Source organism: Odocoileus virginianus, unplaced genomic scaffold, assembly GCF_023699985.2.
Source record: "Odocoileus virginianus isolate 20LAN1187 ecotype Illinois unplaced genomic scaffold, Ovbor_1.2 Unplaced_Contig_26, whole genome shotgun sequence".
NCBI lineage: Eukaryota > Metazoa > Chordata > Mammalia > Artiodactyla > Cervidae > Odocoileus > Odocoileus virginianus.
In genome coordinates, this window is record NW_027224343.1 from 1174367 (window position 1) to 1197538 (window position 23172).

The following is a 23172-nucleotide window of genomic DNA, read 5'->3' on the forward strand; positions in this document are numbered from 1 at the left end:
AGTTTGAAGGACAGAGCCTGAGAGTAAAAGATTAGCCCTGATTTAGGGAAGGGGAAGAGGCACTAGAAAAGCTGTTGTATGCAATGGTTAAGAATTTAGCCAGGCTCTGCACCAGGTTTTAAGAACTTGGTGTCTTAGCCACCCTGGGAGATGTACGTCCCCCAGAAGGACAAATCCAGACCCTGAGGCTTCTTGCAATCTCTTAGTTGTCAACATTCCCTTCTAAGGGGCTTCCCTGGTGGCTCAGTGGTAAAGAATCTGCCTGCCAATGCAGGAGACGCAGGTTCATCCCTGGGTCAGAAAGATCCCCTGGAGGAGGAAATGGCAACCCACTCCAGTGTTCTTGTTTGGGAGAATCCCGTGGACAGAGGAGCCTGGTGGGCCACAGTCATGAGGCCAACAGAGTCGGACATGAGTTAGCGAGTAAACAGCAGCAAGGCTCCCTTTTTAAGGCGCGTTCTCTCCTCCTGCTTCCTGAACAAAAGTCTCACTTTCTCAACCTAGAAGAGCTGCAGCCTTGGGCATCCTTTTATTTTTCTGTCTTTCTTCCCCCATGACAGCTTCAAGATGACACATCTCTACTGCTTGGGAGGCATTTTTTTTTTATCCCAAAAGCAGATAGAGAGGTGCTCTGAAAGAAAATGTCTGCCATTCTTTGTCTTTGAGGTTTAATTTGAAGTCCTTCTACCTCTAAGGACACTTCCAACTTGCCCTCCTGCCTGGGTGGCATCTTCCCTGTGTGTGTGAGTCTCTTGGTCGTGTATGACTCTTTGTGACTCCATGGACTGTAGCTTATATCTTTGGTGGGATCCACATGCCTTGGAGCTTCTGTGTTCCAAGGGTTCCTCTATCCTGAAACTGACTGGGTAATATTAATGAGACCAGAAATTGTAAAATGTGTAGAATGTCCCTTTTGCTAATACATATTGATTCCTGCGTGACTGTGCAAGACACTGATAATTTCCAGGTAAATTTTCCCTACTCTCAATAAATGTTAAATCTAGCGATGAAGACTAGCCTATGCAATGAACAAGAACCTGTAACCTCATCCACGAGTACCTGTGTACACACGGTAACCAGGTGTAGAGGAAATTGTTCAGTTAAGGTAACCACATAAAATCAGTTGGGTATAAGATTAGCACGGAGACTCTGTTGTGAAAGAACTCTTTGAACAGCTAGAAAGGCCGAATTTTGGAAAATAAATGGAGGAAGTAGAATTCTCAAGTGTTGGGTTAACAATAGTTAAAACTCAGTCTTGCAAATAAACAAATACCACAGCTCATTAATTAATTTTAATTACATATTCCTAATCATTTTTAAGAAAAACTTGAGCCTGAAGTTTTCCTTCTTAGTTTTGTGCTCTAAATGTTTGAAAAGTGATAAAATCTAACTGGGAAGTAAGGTAAATAATACCGTTTTATTAACTATCAGATTAAGCCTATTAATGCTTAACATCTCGGACAAATTTCATAATTTTTCTGGTAGAATGTTATCATTTATCCCTAAATGTTAACAATTATCCCTATTTTGTAATAACCACAGCGTAATAAAAATCATTTCATCTCAAGTAAAGGTTTGCACGGGGGCCTCCCAGGCAGCTGCAGTGGTAAGGAACCCGCCTGCCAACGCAGGAGACATAAGAGACGCAGGTTCGACCCCTGGGTCGGGAAGATCCCCTGGAGGAGGGCATGGCAACCCACTCCAGCATTCTTGCCTGGAGAATCCCACGGAGAGAGGAGCCTGGTGGGCTGCAGTCCATGGGGTCGCAGAGTCAGACACAACTGAAGCAACCTAGCGTGCATGTGCACACACGCATGCACACACACAGAAATGCTAATATGAATAGTGTATGACAGCATGTGGAAAAAGCGTAGGCTTCAGAAGAGATGGACCCATATTTACATGGCGGCAGTGTGTGAATTCCCAAGTCCTTACTGTCTCATCTGCAACACCACGGTCACATGACCCATTCTGCAAGACAGAGTCTGAGTAATGTGTCTGTGGTGATTGATGTATACCTGAGCCCTGTGATCCAGCCATCTCCTTTACAAAGAAGTTCCCACCCAGGTGGGTAAGGGAGTGTGCGGGAGGCGATGCCCCCAGCAGTGTTTCTGATGGTGTAGACTAGGAAGCCACTGGGTGTCTGTCCCTGAGGAGTGGATGCACCAAATGTGGTGAAAACATAAAAGCACAGTTACCCAGAAGTAACAGATTATGTTTTCAGAGTAACATGGATGAATCTTCTAAAAAATATTCATTTATTTGGCTGCACGGGTCTTAGTTGCAGCACATGGGATCTTTCAATTGCTACATGCAAGCTCTTGGTTGAGGCGTATGGGGTCTAGTTCCCTGACCAGATTTCAAACTTGCCTGCTGCCTGCACTGGGAGTTTGGAGTCTTGGCCGCTGTACTACCAAGGAAGTTCCCGCGGCTGAATCAAAAAACATAACACGAAGTAGAAAAGCAACATAAACTCATTTATGAAAGTACAAAATGCGTACATAAAGAAAGCAATATTATACATGAACACACAAATAGAAGAACATGCTTTAAACAAACTTTGTCTTCTGTAGGAATGGAGGAGAAAGGGGATCTGTGGATTGAAGGTAATAAGCCAAGGAGAGGATGACTTCTGTAGCCCAATGATGGCTCATGCTAAGAACGGAGAGATGTGATTACCTCAATTTTTTATGCTTATGGATAAAAAAGCAGACAAAAACACAAAATGTTTAGTGAAAGGAAGGTGCCTGGACATAATAAGGGCTTCCCTGGGGGCTCAGTGGTAAAGACAGCACTACCAATGTAGGAGGCGCAGATTCGATCCCTGGTCCAGGAAGTTCCCCGGAGAAGAAAATGGTAACCCACTCCAGTATTCTTGCCTGGGAAATCCCATGGAGAGAGGAGCCTGGTGGGCTATAGTCCATGGAGTTACAAAGAGTCGGACACAACTTAGCAACTGAACACCAGCAAAAACAGCACAATAAGTACTCTATCAGTATATTCCAAGTTCTCCCTGGGTATCCCAGTAACTGTTGGGCTACAGTAACTATGCTATGTAGGCAGGTTGTTTTATAATGAAAATAGGACAAAGATTTAAGAAGAATAAACTCACATTTGCTTATAAATCAGAAATTGCATCCCAGAACCTGGCGTTAGCCAGAATGCCTTATGAAGCATGTCTGGCTTGGACATGCTTCATTATGGCATGTGCTTTCGTTATTAAAATGTTATTAAAGTAACTGAACGAAGAGCTTCCAGAGATACTGTTATTATCAGGCATGTTGCAGAGAGCAATACTGAAATTAACTTGCAGAACAGCATCTAGTTAAAGGCACGTACTAGTATTTTCATTGGGTAAGATCAGCCAAACCTTTAAAAAACTGGGAAGAGCAGAGAAGGGTATGGTCTAGGCTCGGTGCAATGTAACTGCCAGGCTGGGTGGGCTGGTGAGTGGAGCGTGCAGCATTTAGTCCTTAAAGGTTATTTTAGGACAATGAGTTTCGATGACAGGGTTGTATGGCCATCTTTTTGACCCCGTAAATGTCATGGGCCCTTATTTTGAAAGTCCACGAGGGACACACTTCCCTTCAGTCTCTCTCTGCCTGATTAGCGCTCAGCCAGGCACTCTCCTCCCTGTCCCAGTTCTGAGGCTTTGGCCCTTGGCTCTGCTTGGTTCCCAGTGCGTGAAGTGCTGTGTTAGTGAGAAACTATATGCGGTGCCTAAATCAGCAACCAGAGAATACACTTCCAGAGAGCTCAGCTCAGGTAGGTATGGGTGGCAAACAAGGTAAATTAGTAACTAAAATAAATACACACAGGTGGAGATGTAGATTGTTCACCTGTCTTAATAGCCTAGAGAATATAAACCTAAACTAGGATTCCAAAGGAAGGCACAACTGTAATCTAGAATAGGGGTCCCAACCTCCAGATCTAATGCCTGATGATCTGAGGTGGAACTGATGTAATAATAATAAAAATAAAGTGCACAATAAATGTGCTTGAATCATCCTGAAGTCTACCCCCACCCTGGTCCATGCAAAAATTGTCTTCCATGAAGCCAGTCCCTGGCATTAGCCAGAATGCCAGCTGCCAAAAAGGTTGGGAACCACTGATCTAGAAGATGAGACAAAGAAGAAAGAAATCGTTCCATCTCCCTGTGGGATTAATGAAGGAAAAACTATCAGAAAGCACACATGTGAGGTCAGTGGTCTAATTGGTCCAGGTGGACAAGGATGTGTAAAGAAATTCCTAAAGAGACTTGAAACGCCTCTAGCTGCAAGAATCAGAAGACTCAACTAAGATGGAGGATGTTATTATCTTATGGGACAAAAAAAGTCCCAAGATAGGCAGATCCAGGTGGGTTAATGCCTCCACTCAAAGGCGTGTCATCAGACACTCAGATTCTTTCCATCATGCTCTCTGACACCTTGGTTTGGTTATACAATAGCTGCTGCATCAGTGGCCACATGAAAGCAAAACAACCCTAAAACAAAGAAGAGCATTGATTTCCTTCTGAGAGTCTCTTTTTATCAGAAGGAATTTTCCAGAAATCTTGCAGCAAAGTCTGCTGTCTTACTGGCAAGGTTTGCCATACCTTCTGATTTTTAAAATTTTATTCCCCCCTAACTTTATTGAGGGATGACTGACAAGAATAACTGTATATATTTAACATATAGTGATGGGGCTTCCCCAGTGGTGCTAGCAGTAAAGAACCTGCCTGCCAGTGCGGGAGAGGGAGTTCCATCCCTGGGTCAGGGGGACCCCCTGGAGGAGGAAATGGCAACCCACTCAGTATTCTTGCCTGGAGAATCCTGTGGACAGAGGAGCCTGGTGGGCTACAGTCCATAGGGTTGCAAAAAGTCAGACACGACTGAAGTGACTTAGCACACGTGCACGCACGCACCTCGCAGAGTTAAACCTTTCTTTGGTGTATGACGAGCAAGCTTAAGATCTATTCTCACAGCGTTCGAGCGCACAGTACCGCGTTATTCCCCACTGTCACCGTGCTGCACCAGCTCTCACTCTTCTCCTAAGTGAGAGTTTGCCGTTTAGGGCCTCCCTGGTGGCCCAGGGGGCAAAGAATCTGCCTGCAACACAGGAGGTGTGGGTTTGATCCCTGGATAGGGGAGATCCCCTGGAGAAGGAAATGGCAACTCACTCCAATATTGTTGCCTGGAGAATCCCGTGGATGGAGGAGCTACAGTCCATGGCGCCGAAAAGAGTCGGACACAACTGAGCGACTTACACTTTCATATTTTTTTCACTGATATGGGATAAAGAATGCCTCAATTGGCTTAAACCAATCATGGCTTATTCCTGAGGAGTGGGAAGGCTTTTCTGAAGGACATTCTACATGAAAACTGTACCTTGAAATCCATCTCTCAGCACAGAATAGGGGAATGGAAGGGAAGGACTAGACAGCACGCAAATAACATTTTAAAAAATGTGCTACATGGGGAGAATTTGAAAGTGCTCGAAAGAGGGGAGACGTGCTTGCTGGAGTGATTGTGGGTGAGTTTCAGTGGTGGCTGTTAGAGCAGCTTGCAAAAGGGAGGGAAGGAGACCTCTGAGAAGAGAATCGAAGTCAGGAGACCAAGAGCTGGAGCTCCCAAAGCGGACGGGAGCTCCGAGCAGGCAGCCTGGAGCCCCGACTTCATGAGCTCTGGGGCTCCCTCTGATCTCTCCTCAGTGGGGCGTGCAAGGCCTCCGGACATTTCTGCCTGTTCTCCGTCCCTACCAACCGCCACCTTTGGCTTCCTATGTTGCACTCTCATGATACAAATTTCTCTTTCAGGATTTTGAGTCCCTGCTCATGTTTTATCTTCTGTCAGTAATGATCTTCCTTTATGTGTATACCTGGGTGACCTGTTTCGTTCTTCAAGGGGGAGTAGGACATCACCTTCTCCAGGAAGTCTTCCTGTGACTCTTGGGTTAGTTCTGTCCCCCCTGAGCTTCCTCAGTATTCTGTGTACATCCGTGTATCATAGACATTTAGTGAATGGGTCGGGACTGGTGCTGGAATAAAGCATAAAAAGCAAACTCCTTGCTTTAACGCAGATGGTACTCTAGAGAGAAGGTCAGGCAACAGATACACGTATACTACATATATGTGTTTTATTTATGTAGATAAACATAAACATTGCTTATATTTACATAAAGTCATGTATACATAATGTATAAAATTCACACATTTATAATATATGTGGTAAATATATTAAAAAATGTAATACAAGGCTGGGAGGGGGTCACTTCCCTGGTGACTCAGTGGTAAAGAATTTGCCTGAAATGCAGGACATGCTGGTTGGATCCTTGGTTTGGGAAGATCCCCTGGAGAAGAAAATGGCAACCCACTCCAGTATTGCTGCCTGGAGAATCCCATGGACAGAGGAGCCTGGAGGGCTACAGTTCATGGGGTTGCAAAGAGTCAGATGTGACTGAACAACTAAACTAGAACAGTATAGAAGGCAGAGATTTGCATCCTGATGTTTTACTGTGTCCAGAGTTTGAGAATGTGAGAAAAATCCTGAAAGAGACTGAGGTGGCTCCAAAGGCGTGGCTGGATGAGCCAGTGATGGGGCAAGAGAGAATGATGACCAGGAGGTTAAAGGAAGAAAGTGTTTGTTGGCAATGGAGGGTCCTAGAAAGTGAAACACTCCCGAGGGTAAGAATGATGCTCGATTGTGCTCAGTAAATGTTTGGGGGATCCAACAAATAAATTCCTCCTTCCTGACGTGCCGCTGTCCTTAGAGAACACTCATTCCCAGCATCTTTTCTTTCCTCTCAAATTTTCCTCCTCTTTTCTTCCATTTTTCCTGATGTCTTGTGAGGCTGAGGACTTTGGCCACCTTTGGATGGCATGACCTATTTGCTAGGATCCCCTTACTTTTGTGGAGGAGACAGGAGATAAGGCTCAGCAAGGAGAAGAAATGTGCAGAGAATATCAAGAGAGACCAAGCCTGCCCGCCGTCTTTCACCTTGGTTCTGCAGGAGGGATGGGATGGAGACTGGAGACGGGAGCTGGTTGGGGAGGATCTCTTCTGGCAGGGCTGTGTAGCTCAAGAACTTTTCTGTACAGATTCCAGGATGAGGAGAGTACCTAAAGCGTGGAAAGTAAGAGCCAAGGGATCAAATTTCTTCTGTGTTTTTGTTCCAGAAAAATTAGCCATCACTCTTAAATGTACACAAATAATAGAGAGAGAGCTTTGAAGTACTAGTTGAAGAGAACAGTAGATCTTCTCTTCATGAGAATAAAAAGCTACTGTGAAGGGCCTTCCTCCACCCCAGCATTTATTAGCTCCTCAGAAAGTATGACAACAGGCTGTAACTTTTCATGAAGCAGTGGGCTCAGATGCTTACTTTCACGGAATGTCATAACTGAATGCTCGATATAATCTGTGCCTCCAGGTAAGTCAGAGATTTTTTTTCCCTTCCATTCTCAGGTAGGGCTTTGCCTAAAATGGATGCCCTCAGCACAGCAAATGTTGAATTTTGTCTGGATGTGTTCAAGGAGCTGAACTATAACCACGCAGGAGACAATGTCTTCTTCTCCCCGCTGAGTCTTCTTTATGCTCTTAGTATGATCCTCCTGGGAGCCAGAGGAAACAGCGCAGGGCAGATGGAGAAGGTACTGGGCGCAGCAGGAGTCCTGGGTGGCCTGGGGGTCTTCCTCAGAAGGACTTACACCTCCATACCCGGAAAACGCTGCCACCTTGTGAAAGAAGAGCCACATGTGGGCAAAGCGTATTTCTCAGGACTAATGGCTTAGATAAGGCTATACCTTATAATGCAAATAACACAGTGCATGCCGTGCTCCATCTCTTTCTTGCCATCGATGCTTTCACACATAAGTGACTGAAATTTACTGTCAGTGCTGGCCTGGCAGCAGTGGGGGAGGAGCGGAGGAGTCTGTGAACCAGGGCTCAGGGCCTGGGGCCAGACAGGCAGTAAGAGTCGGGGGCCAAGTGGATTAACCTCATGAACTCAGTTTCCCTAACAGAAAATGAGGATGATAGTGTCTACTTTAGTAGACAGTATCAACTTTAAAAGTTGTCGGGAGGATTAAGTAAGATACGCAAAGGCTTAGTTCAGGATTTGTGATATAGCATCATTAAACGTTAGCTCTCACCGCTGGTCTTTATCTGAAGAGGAAAAACTTGCAACTGTCAGCCTCTGTAGACTATATGTTGCTTTTGATGGCAATCTATCTCATCTTTTTTCTAGGTGCTTCACTTTAATCATATTGTAGAATCATCAGGACCAGAGTTCAAGGGCTTGGCTAAGGTATGATACTATCTCCGCTGAGCTGTCGCTTGCTCTTTGATAAAAAAGCACCAAGAAACAACACAGTCCAGGCGCCGAGTGGCAGAGCCCTTCACTGATTCCTAAGAGAGCAGGAGGTGAATCCCCGGTTTCCTCCTTTACTCCTCCTGAGGGTGACTATGGCCAATAGGGTTTAACGCAGTGATAATAACAACCGTAGTAAAGTCCCCCAGATTTTATCATCTGGTTTTTGTCATCCTCATTCAGTTTTCTGTTCTCTTATGGACTGTGCCCCATGGTGAGTCTGCCAGGTTCTTTTATGCAGGGTCAGGTCCTCAGTCTAATGAGGGGACTGAGAAAGAACCCGATGCTTTACCTTTTAATTCTATAGCAGGAAAACAGGGCCTGATGTCACCCAGCCCACGTGTTCCAGGACTATGGTCTCTGTTCTTTCTAATAAAAGGATGACTTTTGACATCAAAATTAAATAGAACTGCTGCATGAAAATATATGTATGTTGATTGTGATTGATTGAGGAAAGACATAAATGCCTAGAGTCATAGAATACCTGCTTCATGGAACCCTTATTGTTAGGAGATTAGAGCCCATGGTTTGGGAACTTTCACTTTGGGGAATATAGGCATAAACCCTACAATTTCCATGAATTCAGATGCATCAAAGCCGTGGGGAGAGGGGAGGAGAAGGTGAGATATATAGAGAGAATACCATGGAAATTTACACGACCATATGCAAAAGAGATAGCCAACGGGAATTCGCTGTAGTCCCAGGGAACTCAAACAAGGGCCTCTGTACCAACCTAGAGGGGTGGGATGGGGAGGGAAGCAGAGGGAGGTTCAGAAGGGAGGGGATATATGCATGCATGTGGCTGATTCATGCTGAGGTCTGGCAGCAAACAACAAAATTCAGTAAAGCGATTATCCTTCAATTAAAAAAAAGCCACATGCTTAAATGAATTGCTTCTGTGAGGGACAGATGGGTGTGTCAGTTCAGTTCAATAAAGAGCTCAGTATGTGATTAAATGATCACATAGAAAATGGAGACATTGAAAGGAGCATGATAGATAGAGAAGGAAAATGATTCTTTAGGTACAAAGGCAACAATCAAACTTGGATGATCACTCTGAAGATCTCCACTAGGATCTCTTCATTAAAATGTCTGGTTTTGGATTAAACCATGAGAGCTGACAAGTCCGTATATATTTGCAGTGGTTTACAGTTCTGCACACGGTCTGTAGCCAAAGTCCCAGAGTGCCGAGATTGTTGTGGGAGAGGAAATCTAGAGAAGGAGAAGGCTCTCAGCTTGCCAACTCTGGCTTTGTTCATATTCACGGCCCTTCTATTCAGAGGCTAACATCTTGCTGTCTGGTTATTGTTTACATTATTTATACTCTCTAATGGCAAGAAATCAAGTAACTTAATACTCCATTCTTTATTTACTGGTGCTTCAGTGCAGCCAAGCTGGAAGGATTCACTCAGAGTTAGGAGTCCTTTTCTCCCAGATCAATCGGTCAGACTCTAACTATATCCTCAGCATCGCCAACAGACTCTATGGGACAAAGGCGATGGCATTCCATGAGGTAAGTCCCTTTGGAACAGTGGTCAGCAGCTTTCTTGGCATCATCTGAATTTCACATTATAAAATAAAATGAAGGATAAGAAGTGTAACAAGGTGTTCATCTTTAAGAGATTGCATTTGAGCATTTGAGCAGAGTTAGAGTTTCAGTGAAATGGTTTTTACCAAACTCCTATTTAAGGTTGTGAAATGTCACATAACTTCCTGCAAATCGCAGATGTTGTCCAAGAGTAAGGTCATGGATGAAGCGCAAAATAAATTTGGTAATAATTATTCCTTATGAACCAGAAAGAAAATAAAATATATTTCTTATCTCTTTTTCAAAGGTCCTTAATGGCAGAATATTGAGAGTTAATGGAAAGTAAACTGGGCTGGGAGCCAAGAGAGCTGTTCCCATTGAGGCATGACTTTGGACAAATCCCTTCCACCTGTAAGATGAGAGGATTAGACTATGTTCTTTCTAGTTCCCAAATTCTAACACTAATGATGCCATTTTCCAATGGCATTAACATATACAGTTTTACTGAGTGTTTATTACATGCCAGTCATTCTACTTAATCTCATATATTCCTTACACAGTCCTGTAAGATATAGTTATAAAATTGTTATCAGTTCTACAATCATTAAGCAGATTCTATAAAGGCCACAGACATAAAGTGATAAAGCTTAGATTTGATCCCAATCTAAACCCATCTTTCTGTATATTAAATACTACCTTATCCTGCGATGACTGAGGTGAAATCCTAGATTCAGTGACACAGCTTTGGTTTGACTAGTGTTACTTAGATGTCAATCAACCCTGAATATTCACTGGAAGGACTGAAGCTGAAGTTCCAGTACTTTGGCCACCTAATGAGAAGAGCTGACTCATTGGAAAAGACCCCGATGCAGGGAAAGATTGAAGGCAGGCAGGAAAGGGGATGACAGAGGATGAGATGGTTGGATGGCATCACCGACTCAATGGACATGAGTTTGAGCAAACTCCGGGAGATAGTAAAGGACAGGGAAACCTGGCATGCTGCAGTCCATGGGGTCACAAAGAGTCGGACATGACTGAGCAACTGGGCAACAACAACTTACACGTCAGCTGGGTGAAGCAAGATATAGCCTTGACTTTCTAATGTTCTTCCCTCGCCTGGAGGTGCAGGCCACATCTTATACTCAACAAGATTTGGATTGTCAGAGTCTTGGCAACTTAGTGTGGCCCATCTTGGTATCACAGATATTTCAGAGGTATTTCCTTCTATAGCCCTAGCAGCATAACGAGAACGTTTGCGGAGAGGACCTGAAGTGAGGGGATTAACAGCCGTGGGCCCCTCTCTTGTTCTTTGGTCTCCCTCAAAGCTTCCATGATCTGGGCGTAATTGTACTTGAGACCATGATGATTACATCTGACGTGAGAAGCTGACTTGAGAAGCTCCCCATTAGTTTCATTAGGTTGTCTCTGTCTGTGTCAGAAGATACTGATATCCCAGGATTCGTCTTGAAAAACTCCCACCACATGGGCTGTGAGCAGTCACGTAAGCATGTTCCAGCCGCAGCTGGACGCGGCTCAGGGCAAGAACTGGGTCAAGGGCCAGATTTTACTCTCAGTTAAGCTTTCCCTGGATTCAGGCACAAAAGAATCTAGTTAAGCAATAACTTTCCTTAAACTATTATTTTGGTGTTATGCAACTGTCCTTTCTTTTACAGCAATACTTACACTGTTCTGAGAAATTGTATCAAGCCAGGCTGCAAACTGTTGATTTTGAACGGTCTGCTGAAGAAACAAGGAAAATCATTAATGCTTGGGTTGAAAGCAAAACTGATGGTGAGGATAAGTCAACCACGTGTCTCCAAACTTTATTTGAGCTGTGTTGATAAACTTGCTGAGTTAACGTTAACGGGGAAACTAGATGTGTTTGTTTAGATTAGTGTTCTGGCCTCAATTTAGTGCTCTGTGCCTAGAATAATGCCTGGCACATAAAAGTTTTGTAAAAATTTTGAGCGTAGATTGATTAGTGTTGTCTGTCATTACAGATCCACATGCTGCATATTTATTTAGACTGTTATTGTTATTTTGTCACTAATTTGTGTATTTATTTATTTATCCATTCAGTTGTGTATATGTATGCACATATATGTATGTATACACATATGTATATATATAATCAAATGATGTTCATCATGGTTATTACATGCTAGGTATTGTGTTTGGTCCAAAAGTTCAATAAAAATGAAAGCTCTCATCAAGCTTAAAGTCTGATATTTCATATACCCCTGTTTCATATTATATGATAGATTATATTCCAAAAAATGCTATAAATTGCAACAGTCCAAAATGCTCCAAGAGGGCTTGGTGTTCCATTTTGATCAATATATTTACAGCAAGAAATTATTGGTATAGTTTTATAAATCCTGACTTTTCAGATACATTTTTACTTCAAGTGTTGGCATATATGCTAGTGATACACTAAAGTTAGCATACTGAAAGGACCAGTGAGTCTTTGGAATATGTAACCTATTTGCAACTGGTGAGGTACTAGTAACTATAAAGCCTGATAGATATTAAAATTAAGCCACAGGAGATGATTCCCTGGTGGCTCAGATGGTAATGAATATGCCTGCAATGCAGGGGACTCAAGTTTGATCTCTTGGTCAGGAAGACCCCCTGGAGAAGGAAATGGCAACCCATTCCAGTGTTCTTGCCTGGAAAATCCCATGGACAGACGGGCCTGGTGGGCGAGGCGGGCTATGTCCCAAGGATTGGGACATAACAGAGTGGCTAACACACTATAGGAATTTTTTTAAAAAGAATTATAGAATTTTTTAAAAAAGCAGTTATGTATAAGAAAGCATTGGATATGACAGGTTGATTCATAGCTAATATACTTGGAATTCCTTGAATGCCAACTTCTGATTAGAAGTAACAAAGCTTTCAATATTCTTTGAAATAAACATCATTTGACAAGGACATGCTTTATGGCCACAGATGAAGGAATCCTTCTGGCATCTCAAATCTATAATTAGCCTTAACAAAGGCTCCAGATTTCTTGTAACTCTTCAACTCTCTACTATCAATAAGTTCAAATCCAAATACATTATTTATTCTTGTTTTTTTATTACAAGGAAAAGTCACTAACCTCTTTGGAAAAGGCACGATTGAGCCCTCCTGTGTCATGGTCCTGGTGAATGCCATATATTTCAAAGGACAGTGGCAGAATAAGTTTCAGGAACGAGAGACATTTAAAACCCCTTTTCAGTTAAGTAAGGTGAGTATTTTATTTTCGGATGGATGACCAATTACAGAGAATGCCATATTCATTAAAGACAATTTAGGAAGTTTCAGTGAAAATGCTGGTTCTAGGCTTTGTGCTTCCATGAATTTTGGTTTTGTTGCTCCCATGAAGTGACGGTAACCTTTCTCAAAGGGCACCTAATGGGGTGATCAGGGCTAGAAGAAAGTCCGTCCTTTTCTTACTGTTCTTCTGGGTCTACATTCTTCCCAGACATGCTTTCTCCAGCAAATAGTTTCTCTAGAAACACAGCAAAGTTAGTTGTAGATTTTTCTCCCAGAGAGTCTCTAATCAGATCCAAAAAAAGGACATGATCCTATAATCTCTTTTTGCCACATAAATCACTTTATTTAGAGACCTTGCCTTTGTTTTGGGGAAACATATATGCTATCATTTTTATTAGTATGTATACTATCTGAAGTAGTCAGGCTCTAACACAGACATTTTAAAATTAAAAAAGCTTATAAACTTTGCAAAGCAATGTAATACAGGGTGTATTTTGTAATTTTTGTTTTGCCCATGCCTTTCTGGTGCTAATGCAGTTATCCTTGTTATTCTGAAAGGAAAATCAGTATGCATACCTGTACACACACATATGTAACTGTACCATCTAATTACAACTTGTTTTTTTTTTTAAACATAGGGTAAAAGTGTAACTGTGGAGATGATGTATCAGACTGGGAAGTTTAAAATGGCCCTCATTGAGGAACCACAGATGCAGGTTTTGGAGCTGCCCTATGTCAACAACACACTCGGTATGATCATTCTGCTTCCAGTGGGCACGGCTGACATAGACCAGGTGAGGTTATGAGAATGCTAATGTGCAGTGAAGACGTGGGTGTATGTGTACACACACACGTGCGATGCGTATTTCATGACCACACAGTGTTACCAGTCACTAATTCTATCAGGTTCAGCAGTTCTGCCCAGGTGCTATGAGAGCAAAGTGTGGACATCCTGAAGTCCCTGACTTCAGGATGATGTATTTAGGGAGAACAATCTATTCTTACATTTAAAGAAAGGGCAGCTGGAGGCAGAAGTGCCTGTGGTACCAGTACACACAGACACACAGATGCACACATACATGCACACACTGGCCGTTGGACATCTGGGAAACCTCTTTCTACAGCGGGCTTCCCCTGTGGCTCAGAGAGCAATGTGGGAGACCTGCGTTCGACCCCTAGTTCGGGAAAGCAGGGAAGCCTTCTGGACACCCCTGGGTGGGGTGTGCGCTCTGGAGCGTGGGCTGTGCCGGCATGTGTGTCAGAGGGGTGGCCACTGCACGGGGGCTCAGGGCTCTGGAGGTCTGTGGGCTTCAGCGGAAGATATTTGGAGGCATGGAGCAGCTGGAAGCAATTTAGAAGTGTTCTTTTTTGCCTTTGGGCTGTGCTGTGAAGTATGTGAATTTTAATTTCCCCAACTAGGATCAAACCCGTGCCCCCTGAATTGGAAGGGTGGAGTCTTAACCACTAGACTGCCAGGGATGTCCCAGAAATGGTTTTTATTAAATTGTGATTCATTTATTTAATTGTTCATTTATTCATTCATACACCAAACACTGTCAACAGCATGCTGGAAACTCTGCTGTGTTCTGGAAACACAGATGAATGTGTGGTTACAACACAGAGGTGAAGTGTCAGGAGTGCTGGGATAGACCCTGCAGAAAGCCATGTGGAAGCAGAAAGAGTCCAAATTTGAGTGAGGAGATCAGGACGATATCCTAGTAGGGTAATCTCGATGCCAGCCTCACTGGATAAGTAGGAGATGAAGTGGAACAAAGGCAGTACCTGGTGCTCCAACCACAGCAAAAAACAAGTGCAAATGCCTTAGAAGTATGAGGGAGCAAAAGGTCGGTCTGACATGAAGTCACGGTAGCTTGGATCAGGGCAGAAAAGCACAGAAGGAAAACGGGCTTAGGAATTAAAACCGCCTTTATTTTATGTCTGATTTTATATTGTCAGGATGGGAAAAAACATGACAAAAGAGTTTTCAACTCCTGTAGTAGATTGATGGGGTTTGACACACTGGTTTGGAGCTGCAGGGAGGTCTGAACAGAGAGTTTCAAATCACCAAGGGTAGAATTTGAAGGGCTTCAGAAACTCTTGAAACTGGATGTAGGGTGAGAGGTCTGAGTTGTGAGGCTGCTTGGGGGGAAATTGGAGCACAGACATGGGTACTGAATTGCTGGGTGAAGGCAGAGGGCATCCAGGGTTCAGAAGCTTCCAGCACAATGAGGGCAGGACACGGGAAGATTAGAGCGTGACCCAGAGAAACCGGCTCATAAAGGAGACGTGACTCATGTTTCAGATGTACGTGCCCAGAAGAGATGGTTGAATTCATCCAGGAAATGGGACACGAGGACTTCACGGCAATAGAGGGCGTTTAAGAGATGCCTACCTGCTGAGGAAATGAGGCAAAAGAGTGTAGGATACACACTGAGAAGTTCAATTATGAAGCATCAGTGAGAAGCAGACAGGAGAAAAGGGAAGGTGTGGCTGCATGTGACATTTTTGCTTTTTTCAGACAGGACTTGAGCACATTTTAAAGGTAGAGAAGAAACGGATGTTGAATTGTTGACACCAAGAATTAGAAAACAAACAGCATTTAACATGGAGGGCGTGTGTTCAGCTCTCGTTGGGTCACTCATGTTTTGTCTCTTAGGTAGAAAAGCAGCTGAACTCGAAGACCTTTCAGGAATGGACCAGCCCGTCCAGCATGGTGGAGAGGGACGTGGAAGTGCATCTCCCGAGATTCAAACTGGAGATCACGTACGAGCTCAACTCGCTGTTAGAGTCCCTCGGCATGACAGACATCTTCAGCCGGGTCAGAGCAGATCTTTCTGGAATGTCACCAGGCAAGGGCCTCTTTGTATCAAAGGTCATCCACAAGTCCCACGTGGAGGTCAGCGAGGAGGGCACAGAGGCAGCCGTGGCCACTGGCGACGTCCTGGCAGTAAAAAGACTTCCCGTCCGAGCTCAGTTCCTGGCGAACCGCCCCTTCCTGCTCTTCATCAGGCACTCTCACACCAACATGATTCTCTTCTGTGGCAAGCTGGCCTCTCCCTGAGCAGCGTGGGTGGAGCAAGGCTCAGGGTCACAGAGGAGTCGCAGCGACCAACCAGGACTAAAAGCGGCTCACACCTCACCCTCCTCCCTGCCTCAGTTTGCTCCTCTGCGGAATGGGTCTAGGACACCTCCCAGCTTATCCCACGAGTTGGTGAAGCCTCAGATGATGGCCATCATGGAGGAAGCTATAACTACAAACAAGCCCCTCGGTCTCTTTTATCTTTGGGGCCTCGTTTAAGTGCTCTCCAGGTGATACGATCCAGTCAGTGGGAAATAGTTTAGAAGATTAGATTTTCTTGACTTGTTTGTATCAGTGAGCTCTTGGTTAAGTGGCCACTTTACCTTCGGAAGACCAATGTAAGGGCTTCAACTTTGGCTGGGTCTTAAAATCTGTTATTTTCCTTGTATGTGTAAATATAACATCATGAATTCTGTATTGACTATAATAAATACATGAAATGCCTTGAATTCTTGGAGGATTGTTAGTACTCAATACACATGAGAAAAGACTGTGGATAAGTGGAAGTCTGATTCAGTGCACGTTTTAGTAGAATCTTTGGCTAAACCTTTTTAGGCTCTAAATTGAATCAGATTTTTCTTTCCCTCCCTCTCTCCTTCCATCCTTCTCTTTCTTTCTCAATAGTGTTCAGTTGTATAGTCGCTAAGTGTGTCCAACTCTTTTGCTACCCATGGACTGTAGCCTGCCAGGCTCCTCTGTCCATGGGATTTTCCAGGCAAGAATATTGGAGCGGGTTGCCATTTCCTTCTCCAGGGGATCTTCTCAACCCAGGGATAGAACTTGTGTCTTATACATTGGCAGCTGTATTCTTTACCTCTAAGCACCAGGAAGCCCTCAATATTCACAATAATGCAGTGAGTAAAATTCACAACAGAAAAAACCAGACATCAATCAGAATATTTTATTAGAAAAATTTCTTAGGGACTTCCCTAGTAGTCCAGTGGTTAAGATTCAGAGCTTCCACTGCAGGGGGCATGGGGTTTGATCCCTGGTCAGGAAAGTAAGACCCTGCATGCTGTTAGATGTGGCCAAAAAAAGTGCTAGGGATGGAGAACATGGCTGTTTTCACTCTCTCAAAGAGCTCTTTTTTTTTTTAATTTGAGTGTAGTTGGTTTATAATGTTAGAGCTATGTTAGCTTCTACTGGACAGCAAAGTGAATCGGCCACTGCTGTTTTTCAGTCACCAACTTGTGTCCACCTCTTTGTGACCCCATGAACCGCAGCACGCCAGGCTTCCCTGTCCATCACCAGCTCCCAGAGCTTGTTCAAACTCATGTCTATTGAGTCGGTGATGCCATCCTCTGTCGCCCCCTGCTCCTCCTACCCTCGATCTTTCCCAGCATCGACTACACATACACATATATCCCGTCTTCCTCGGATTCCGTTCCCATTTAAGTCAGTACAGAGCAGTGAGTAGAGGCCCCTAAGCCATGCGGCAGGTCCTCCTTAGTTGCCTATTTCACGCCTTGTATCAGTAATGTATTCGTGTCAATCCCGATTTCCTAATCCACCCCACCCCATCTTCCCTCCCTTGGTGTTCACACATTTGTTCTCTCTGACTGTGTCTCTATTTCTGCTTTGCAAATAAGAATTTATCTATACCATTTTTCTAGATTCCACATTTATGCATTGATAAGTGATATTTGTTTTCAAAGAGTTAATGTTATACGTCAATTATATCTCAGTAAAAAGTGGGCAAAGGACTTAAATATGCATTTCTCCAAAGAAGGCATACACGTGGCAACAGGTATACAAACAGCTGTGCAACATTGCTGATCATCAGGGACACACAGATCAAAATCGCACTATCACCTCACACCTGTTAGAATGGCCGTCATTGAAAAGAGACGAAAGTTCAAGAGGCAAAAGTTTAAATAAAAGGGAGCTCTTGGTCACCATGGGTGGGAAGTTGATTCACCCATTATTGACAATAGTAGAGAAGTTCCTCAAAAACATTGAAAGTAGAACTACCATATGATCCAGCAATCCCACTTCTGGTTACATATCCTAAGGAAATGAAGTTGATATCTGCGCTCCTGCATTCATTATAGCATTTGTTACAAGAGCTAAGACACAGAAACAACCTGTGTGCACCACTTCAAGCTGTGAAGCCATTCTGCGTGGTACCGAACTGGAGGACACGTCATTATACATTTGGCCAAGTGCAGAGGATGTGAAATATAGAGTGAACACGATGTGAACTATGGAACTTAGTTAACAATAATGTAGTTAAGTGATCAAATTAATTAATAACAATAACTAAAATAATGCAGGCTTACGATCTGTAACCCATGTGTCATCCTAATGGCAGGGTTAACAGCTGAGGAAACTGGGGGAGGGGAGGAGAGTGCGTGAAAGCTCTATATTCTCTCTGCTCAATTTTCCTGAAAAAATGAAATGACTCCAAAACACTACTATTAATTAAAAGCTAAAGACTACGAGTTTAAAAATAAAGGGAGTGGGGAGCAAAGTAGGAAGGGGTATATCCTTTACCTGGCTTTCAAAAAACCCAGAAAGTCTCTACATTTTCATCAAGTGTTCTCTGATGGTATTTCATTTTCATTTCTCTTGTCTTTCTTCCTTCTGATACTTAGAAGTTCTGAGTTTATCAACGGTCTTTTGTTCCCCCTCTTCTTGCAAGAACACTGAGCCTCCAGACTGGTGTTTGGGACACAAGACGTCACAGTGACTCAGACAAAATCGCTGCTTGCTTAATGCATTCACATCCACACCTCTCAGCCCTGGGAAGCCTGGTACCCACCACGTGCTGTAAGTAGCATCACACTAGGTTCTGAGTCACAGTGCATCAGTGGTCAGCTTGGACAGGCATCTCTGCTCAGGGTGTCTCCTCCAGGTTAAATTGCTGCAAATTTAAATGACAAAGTGAGAGAGAAAAATGAAAAACAAAACACAGCACTATTTGGGCCAGTGGTGAGTGAGAGATTTGTTTGTGTATTTACTGATAAATCCAGTTTTTCCTCTTTACCTTTGATTTGTCACTTTTTTTCTCAGAAAATTTCAGGAGCTGAATGGAATGGCAATAACAAAGGCTTCTTACTGGAGAAATGCCCCGTCCAAGTCCTGCGTTTGGGGAATCTGTCTCCTTCTCCGTGTGCTGTTCCTTGCGGAGCCTGGGTGATTGGGCAGTCTTGATCCTAGTATGATGGCTCCATCCTGGCTCACTTCTGCTGTCCTTGTGCTCTGGTTTCAATGATAAGTTATGTGATTTCCCTACCTCAACACTATGGTAAGTCCCTTACATAGGAGCAAGTTCCATTACTACAGCACAAGCATAAGCCCAATTTACTTGTAAGTCCAACAAAGTTAGCTCAGGCATCCAACTGGCACAACTGGCTACACACGGCTGCTTTTACGCCTGCTTCTGGGCATCCTGGGCCCGAAGTAAAGCTCTCCTACTGCCGTCCTCGATACAGAGTGTGTGCTTGCGCTAGGTCGCCCAGTCGTGTTAAACTCCTTATGACCCCATGGACTGCAGTCCACCAGGCTCCTCTGTCCATGGGATTCTCCAGGCGAGAACACCGGAGTGGCTGCCATGCCCTTTTCCAGGGGATCTTCCCGACCCAGGGATCTAAACCGCACCTCCTTCGGCTCCTGCAGTGCAGGTGGACGGTTTGCCGTGAGCCGCTGGGGAAGCCCAAAGGCACATGCGCCAAGTTTGCTGCTCAGAGTGAGCGGCTTTAAGAGACTTTGTCATTTCATTATTCATGGATATCCTGATTCATTTCTTGAAAAAACATTTCTTGGGCACCCACTGGGTTCCAAGCACCATGTTAAGCCATAGATATACGGAGCGAATAACAAAGAGCCTCCATCTTTGTCCTCAAAATCCTACCTTTTAGCAGAAAAGACAGACTTCAGAATAGTAATGACAATTGGGTGTTGTGAGAAGATTGTCATGAGCAAGGAGAGCTAAGGTTTAGTGAAGAGTTACTGCCTGCCAGACACTGAAGTATTTTTTAAAACCAATTGGATCCCCGCAACTCTATGTGATGCCAGGTTACTGGGTCATTTGGCGCAAGACTTAGAGAATGTCAGTAACTCGCTAAGGTTGTTAATGGCAGAGCCGAGATTTGAGTTCACCAGCTTGGCTGTGTGGCTTCCCAGGTGGCGCAGTGGTAAACCATCTGCCTGCGGATGCAGGAGACGCATCCCTGGGTCCGAAACAGCGTCCAAGTGCCATCCTCTGCACTATTGCTGTGATTCTACTCAGCACATTTGTGGACGTTGGAAGAGGGGTTAGACTGGCAGTTTAGAGATCTAGGTTCTAACACAACTTCTGTTTCAGGTCCTCTAAAAATGCTTTAATCCCTAAACATTTTAAGAGAACCGACTCGAACCTCGAGGCTGTGGATATATTGCTGCAGTTCCCCATCTCACCACTAGATGGAAGGCTTTGTCTCAGGAGAGAGGGGAGCGTGCCACAGATGTTAATTTTGTGAATCGTGAATCCTACTGGCAAAATAGTTTACGAGTTATTTCAACGAGCATTATAAATATTTATTAAATTTTGACTTATTAAATGTTTTCAGTTTGTATTTAACAGTTCTACTTTTCCTCTTTATTTGATCAGTGTGTGCATTATCTACCAAAGAAGGGACAGCATGGAACTTGGCTGCCTCACTCATCACTGTGCCTAGAACAGTACCTGGCTTACATCAGGGACTCAAAAGTTTTAAGATTTTCTTTTCTTTTCATCATGTTGTAAGCACTTATTTTTTAAGAAATCTCTTTCATTCTGAATGAAACAGTTGCAAACAGAAAAAAGAATTCCCTCATATTGCTCACTCTATTTCCCATAATTTTAACATCTTACAAAACCAAAGTATAAACATCAACAATAAGAGATTAACGTTGGGACAGCCTTATTTATTAAACTACAAATATTAGTTGAATTTTACCCGGTTTTTTCCACTAGTGTCCTCTTATGCCCAGCGTTTCATGTTGTATTTAGATGTTATTTCTTCTTAGTCTCCCTCAGTCTGTAAAAGTTTTGTAAACTTGATATTCTGAAGAGTGATGCACTATTTTATAGAATATCTCTTAATTTGCATTTGTCCAGTGTATTTTCTTAATTGGAGTGAGATTATGCATTTTGGGCAAAATAACCAGAAAAATGATGTGTCTTTAGTACAGCTTATCAGGGGGTTCATCATGTTCGCTTGTCTTATTGCTGGTGATGTTTACCTTGGTCACTTGGATAATTGTTAGGTTTCTCCACTGTTAAGTTACTTTTTTATTCCTTTGTAGTTACTAGGTATTATCGAGGAGATTTGTTGAGACTATGCAAATCCTGTGTCTCCTCAAGCTTTTGACCACTGACTTTAGCGTTCGTCTTTGCTCTGACATGTCTATTATCCCTTTGGCCAAATTCCCATGCTGCTGGCCTCATTTTTCATTCTTATACGACTCCCAGTTCCTCTATTGCAGTGGGCATAAAGGAAAGAAGAATGTACAGCTACCACCTGTTGGTGGGTTTTGGGATAATTTTCTCTTTTTTTTTTTACTGAAGTATAATTGTATTCCCTAACCAGACCTTTCTGAATATTTCTAAAGTGAGAGGCTATCTTCTGAAAAAACATGTTAGAAGTAAACGTCAACACTCACCAATGGAAGAGGACGTTTGTACTCGTGTGCTCAGTCTCTCAGTCATGTCCAGCTCTTTCCGACCCTGTGGACTGTAGCCCACCAGGCTTCTCTGTCCATGGGGTTCTCCAGGCCAGAATACAAGAGCGGTTGCTGTTTCCTTCTCCAGGGGATCTTTCTGACCCAGGGACGGAACCCAAGACTCCTAATGAAATAGAATCTACACTCCTAAATCCAATGAAAATATAAAGAGACTCTGTAGTTACAAAAATTTACCCAGTGGCATAAACATTAGAAATTATAGGTAATCATAATGAAAAAAACTCAATAATTCTTCCCTTAACTCTAACTTTTGTTAAAATTGAGCCAATATCCTTCCAGAATATAATACGCATATGTTAGGTTTCATTTTTTTTTCCATTTATTTTTATTAGTTGGAGGTTAATTACTTTACATCATTGCAGTGGTTTTTGTCATACATTGAAATGAATTAGCCATGGATTTACATGTATTCCCCATCCCGGTCCCCCCTCCCACCTCCCTCTCCACCCAATCCCTCTGGGTCTTCCTAGTGCACCAGGTCCGAGCACTTGTCTCATGCATCCAACCTGGGCTGGTGATCTGTTTCACCCTAGATAATAAACATGTTTCGATGCTGTTCTCTTGAAACATCCCACCCTCACCTTCTCCCAGAGTCCACAAGTCTGTTCTATACATCTGAGTTTCTTTTTCTGTTTTGCATACAGGGTTATCGTTACCATCTTTCTAAATTCCATATATATGTGTTAGTATACTGTAATGGTCTTTATCTTTCTGGCTTACTTCGCTCTGTATAATGGGCTCCAGTTTCATCCATCTCATTAGAACTGATTCAAGTGAATTCTTTTTATGGCTGAGTAATATTCCATGGTGTATATGTACCACAGCTTCCTCATCCATTCGTCTGCTGATGGGCATCTAGGTTGCTTCCATGTCCTGGCTATTATAAACAGTGCTGCGATGAACATTGGGGTGCACGTGTCTCTTTCAGATCTGGTTTCCTCAGTGTGTATGCCCAGAAGTGAGATTGCTGGGTCATATGGCAGTTCTATTTCCAGCTTTTTAAGAAATCTTCACACTGTTTTCCATAGTGGCTGTACTAATTTGCATTCCCACCAACAGTGTAAGGGGGTTCCCTTTTCTCCACACCCTCTCCAGCATTTATTGCTTGTAGACTTTTGGATAGCAGCCATCCTGACTGGCATGTAATGGTACCTCATTGTGGTTTTGATTTGCATTTCTCTGATAAATGAGTGATGTTGAGCATCTTTTCATGTGTTTTTTTTGCCATCTGTATGTCTTCCTTGGAGAAATGCCT

General features: G+C 43.3%; 1 protein-coding gene across 2 annotated transcripts; it reads left to right on the top strand.

Annotated features, from left to right (window-relative positions):
- Nucleotides 1-7456: 7456 nt before the first annotated feature.
- Nucleotides 7457-16280, top strand: SERPINB11 (serpin family B member 11). Of its 2 annotated transcripts, XM_020905587.2 has the most exons (7): nt 7457-7624; nt 8221-8280; nt 9728-9856; nt 11545-11662; nt 12961-13103; nt 13771-13926; nt 15789-16280. In XM_020905587.2, exons 1-7 carry the CDS (start codon nt 7457-7459, stop codon nt 16191-16193), a joined length of 1179 nt encoding a protein of 392 aa, XP_020761246.2. In that variant the 3' UTR covers nt 16194-16280. The 2 variants fall into 2 exon arrangements, with proteins under 2 accessions (XP_020761246.2, XP_070320608.1); XM_070464507.1 differs by lacking the exons at nt 11545-11662; nt 12961-13103.
- Nucleotides 16281-23172: the final 6892 nt, after the last annotated feature.

What these genes read in the sequence shown, in the direction of transcription:
- SERPINB11 (XM_020905587.2), top strand. Translation starts at nt 7,457, where the DNA reads ATGGATGCCCTCAGCACAGCAAATGTTGAATTTTGTCTGGATGTGTTC. An exon ending in GGTTGAAAGCAAAACTGATG is followed by an intron (nt 11,663 to 12,960) that starts GTGAGGATAAGT and finishes TTTTATTACAAG; the next exon opens with GAAAAGTCACTAACCTCTTT. An exon ending in CCCCTTTTCAGTTAAGTAAG is followed by an intron (nt 13,104 to 13,770) that starts GTGAGTATTTTA and finishes TTTTAAACATAG; the next exon opens with GGTAAAAGTGTAACTGTGGA.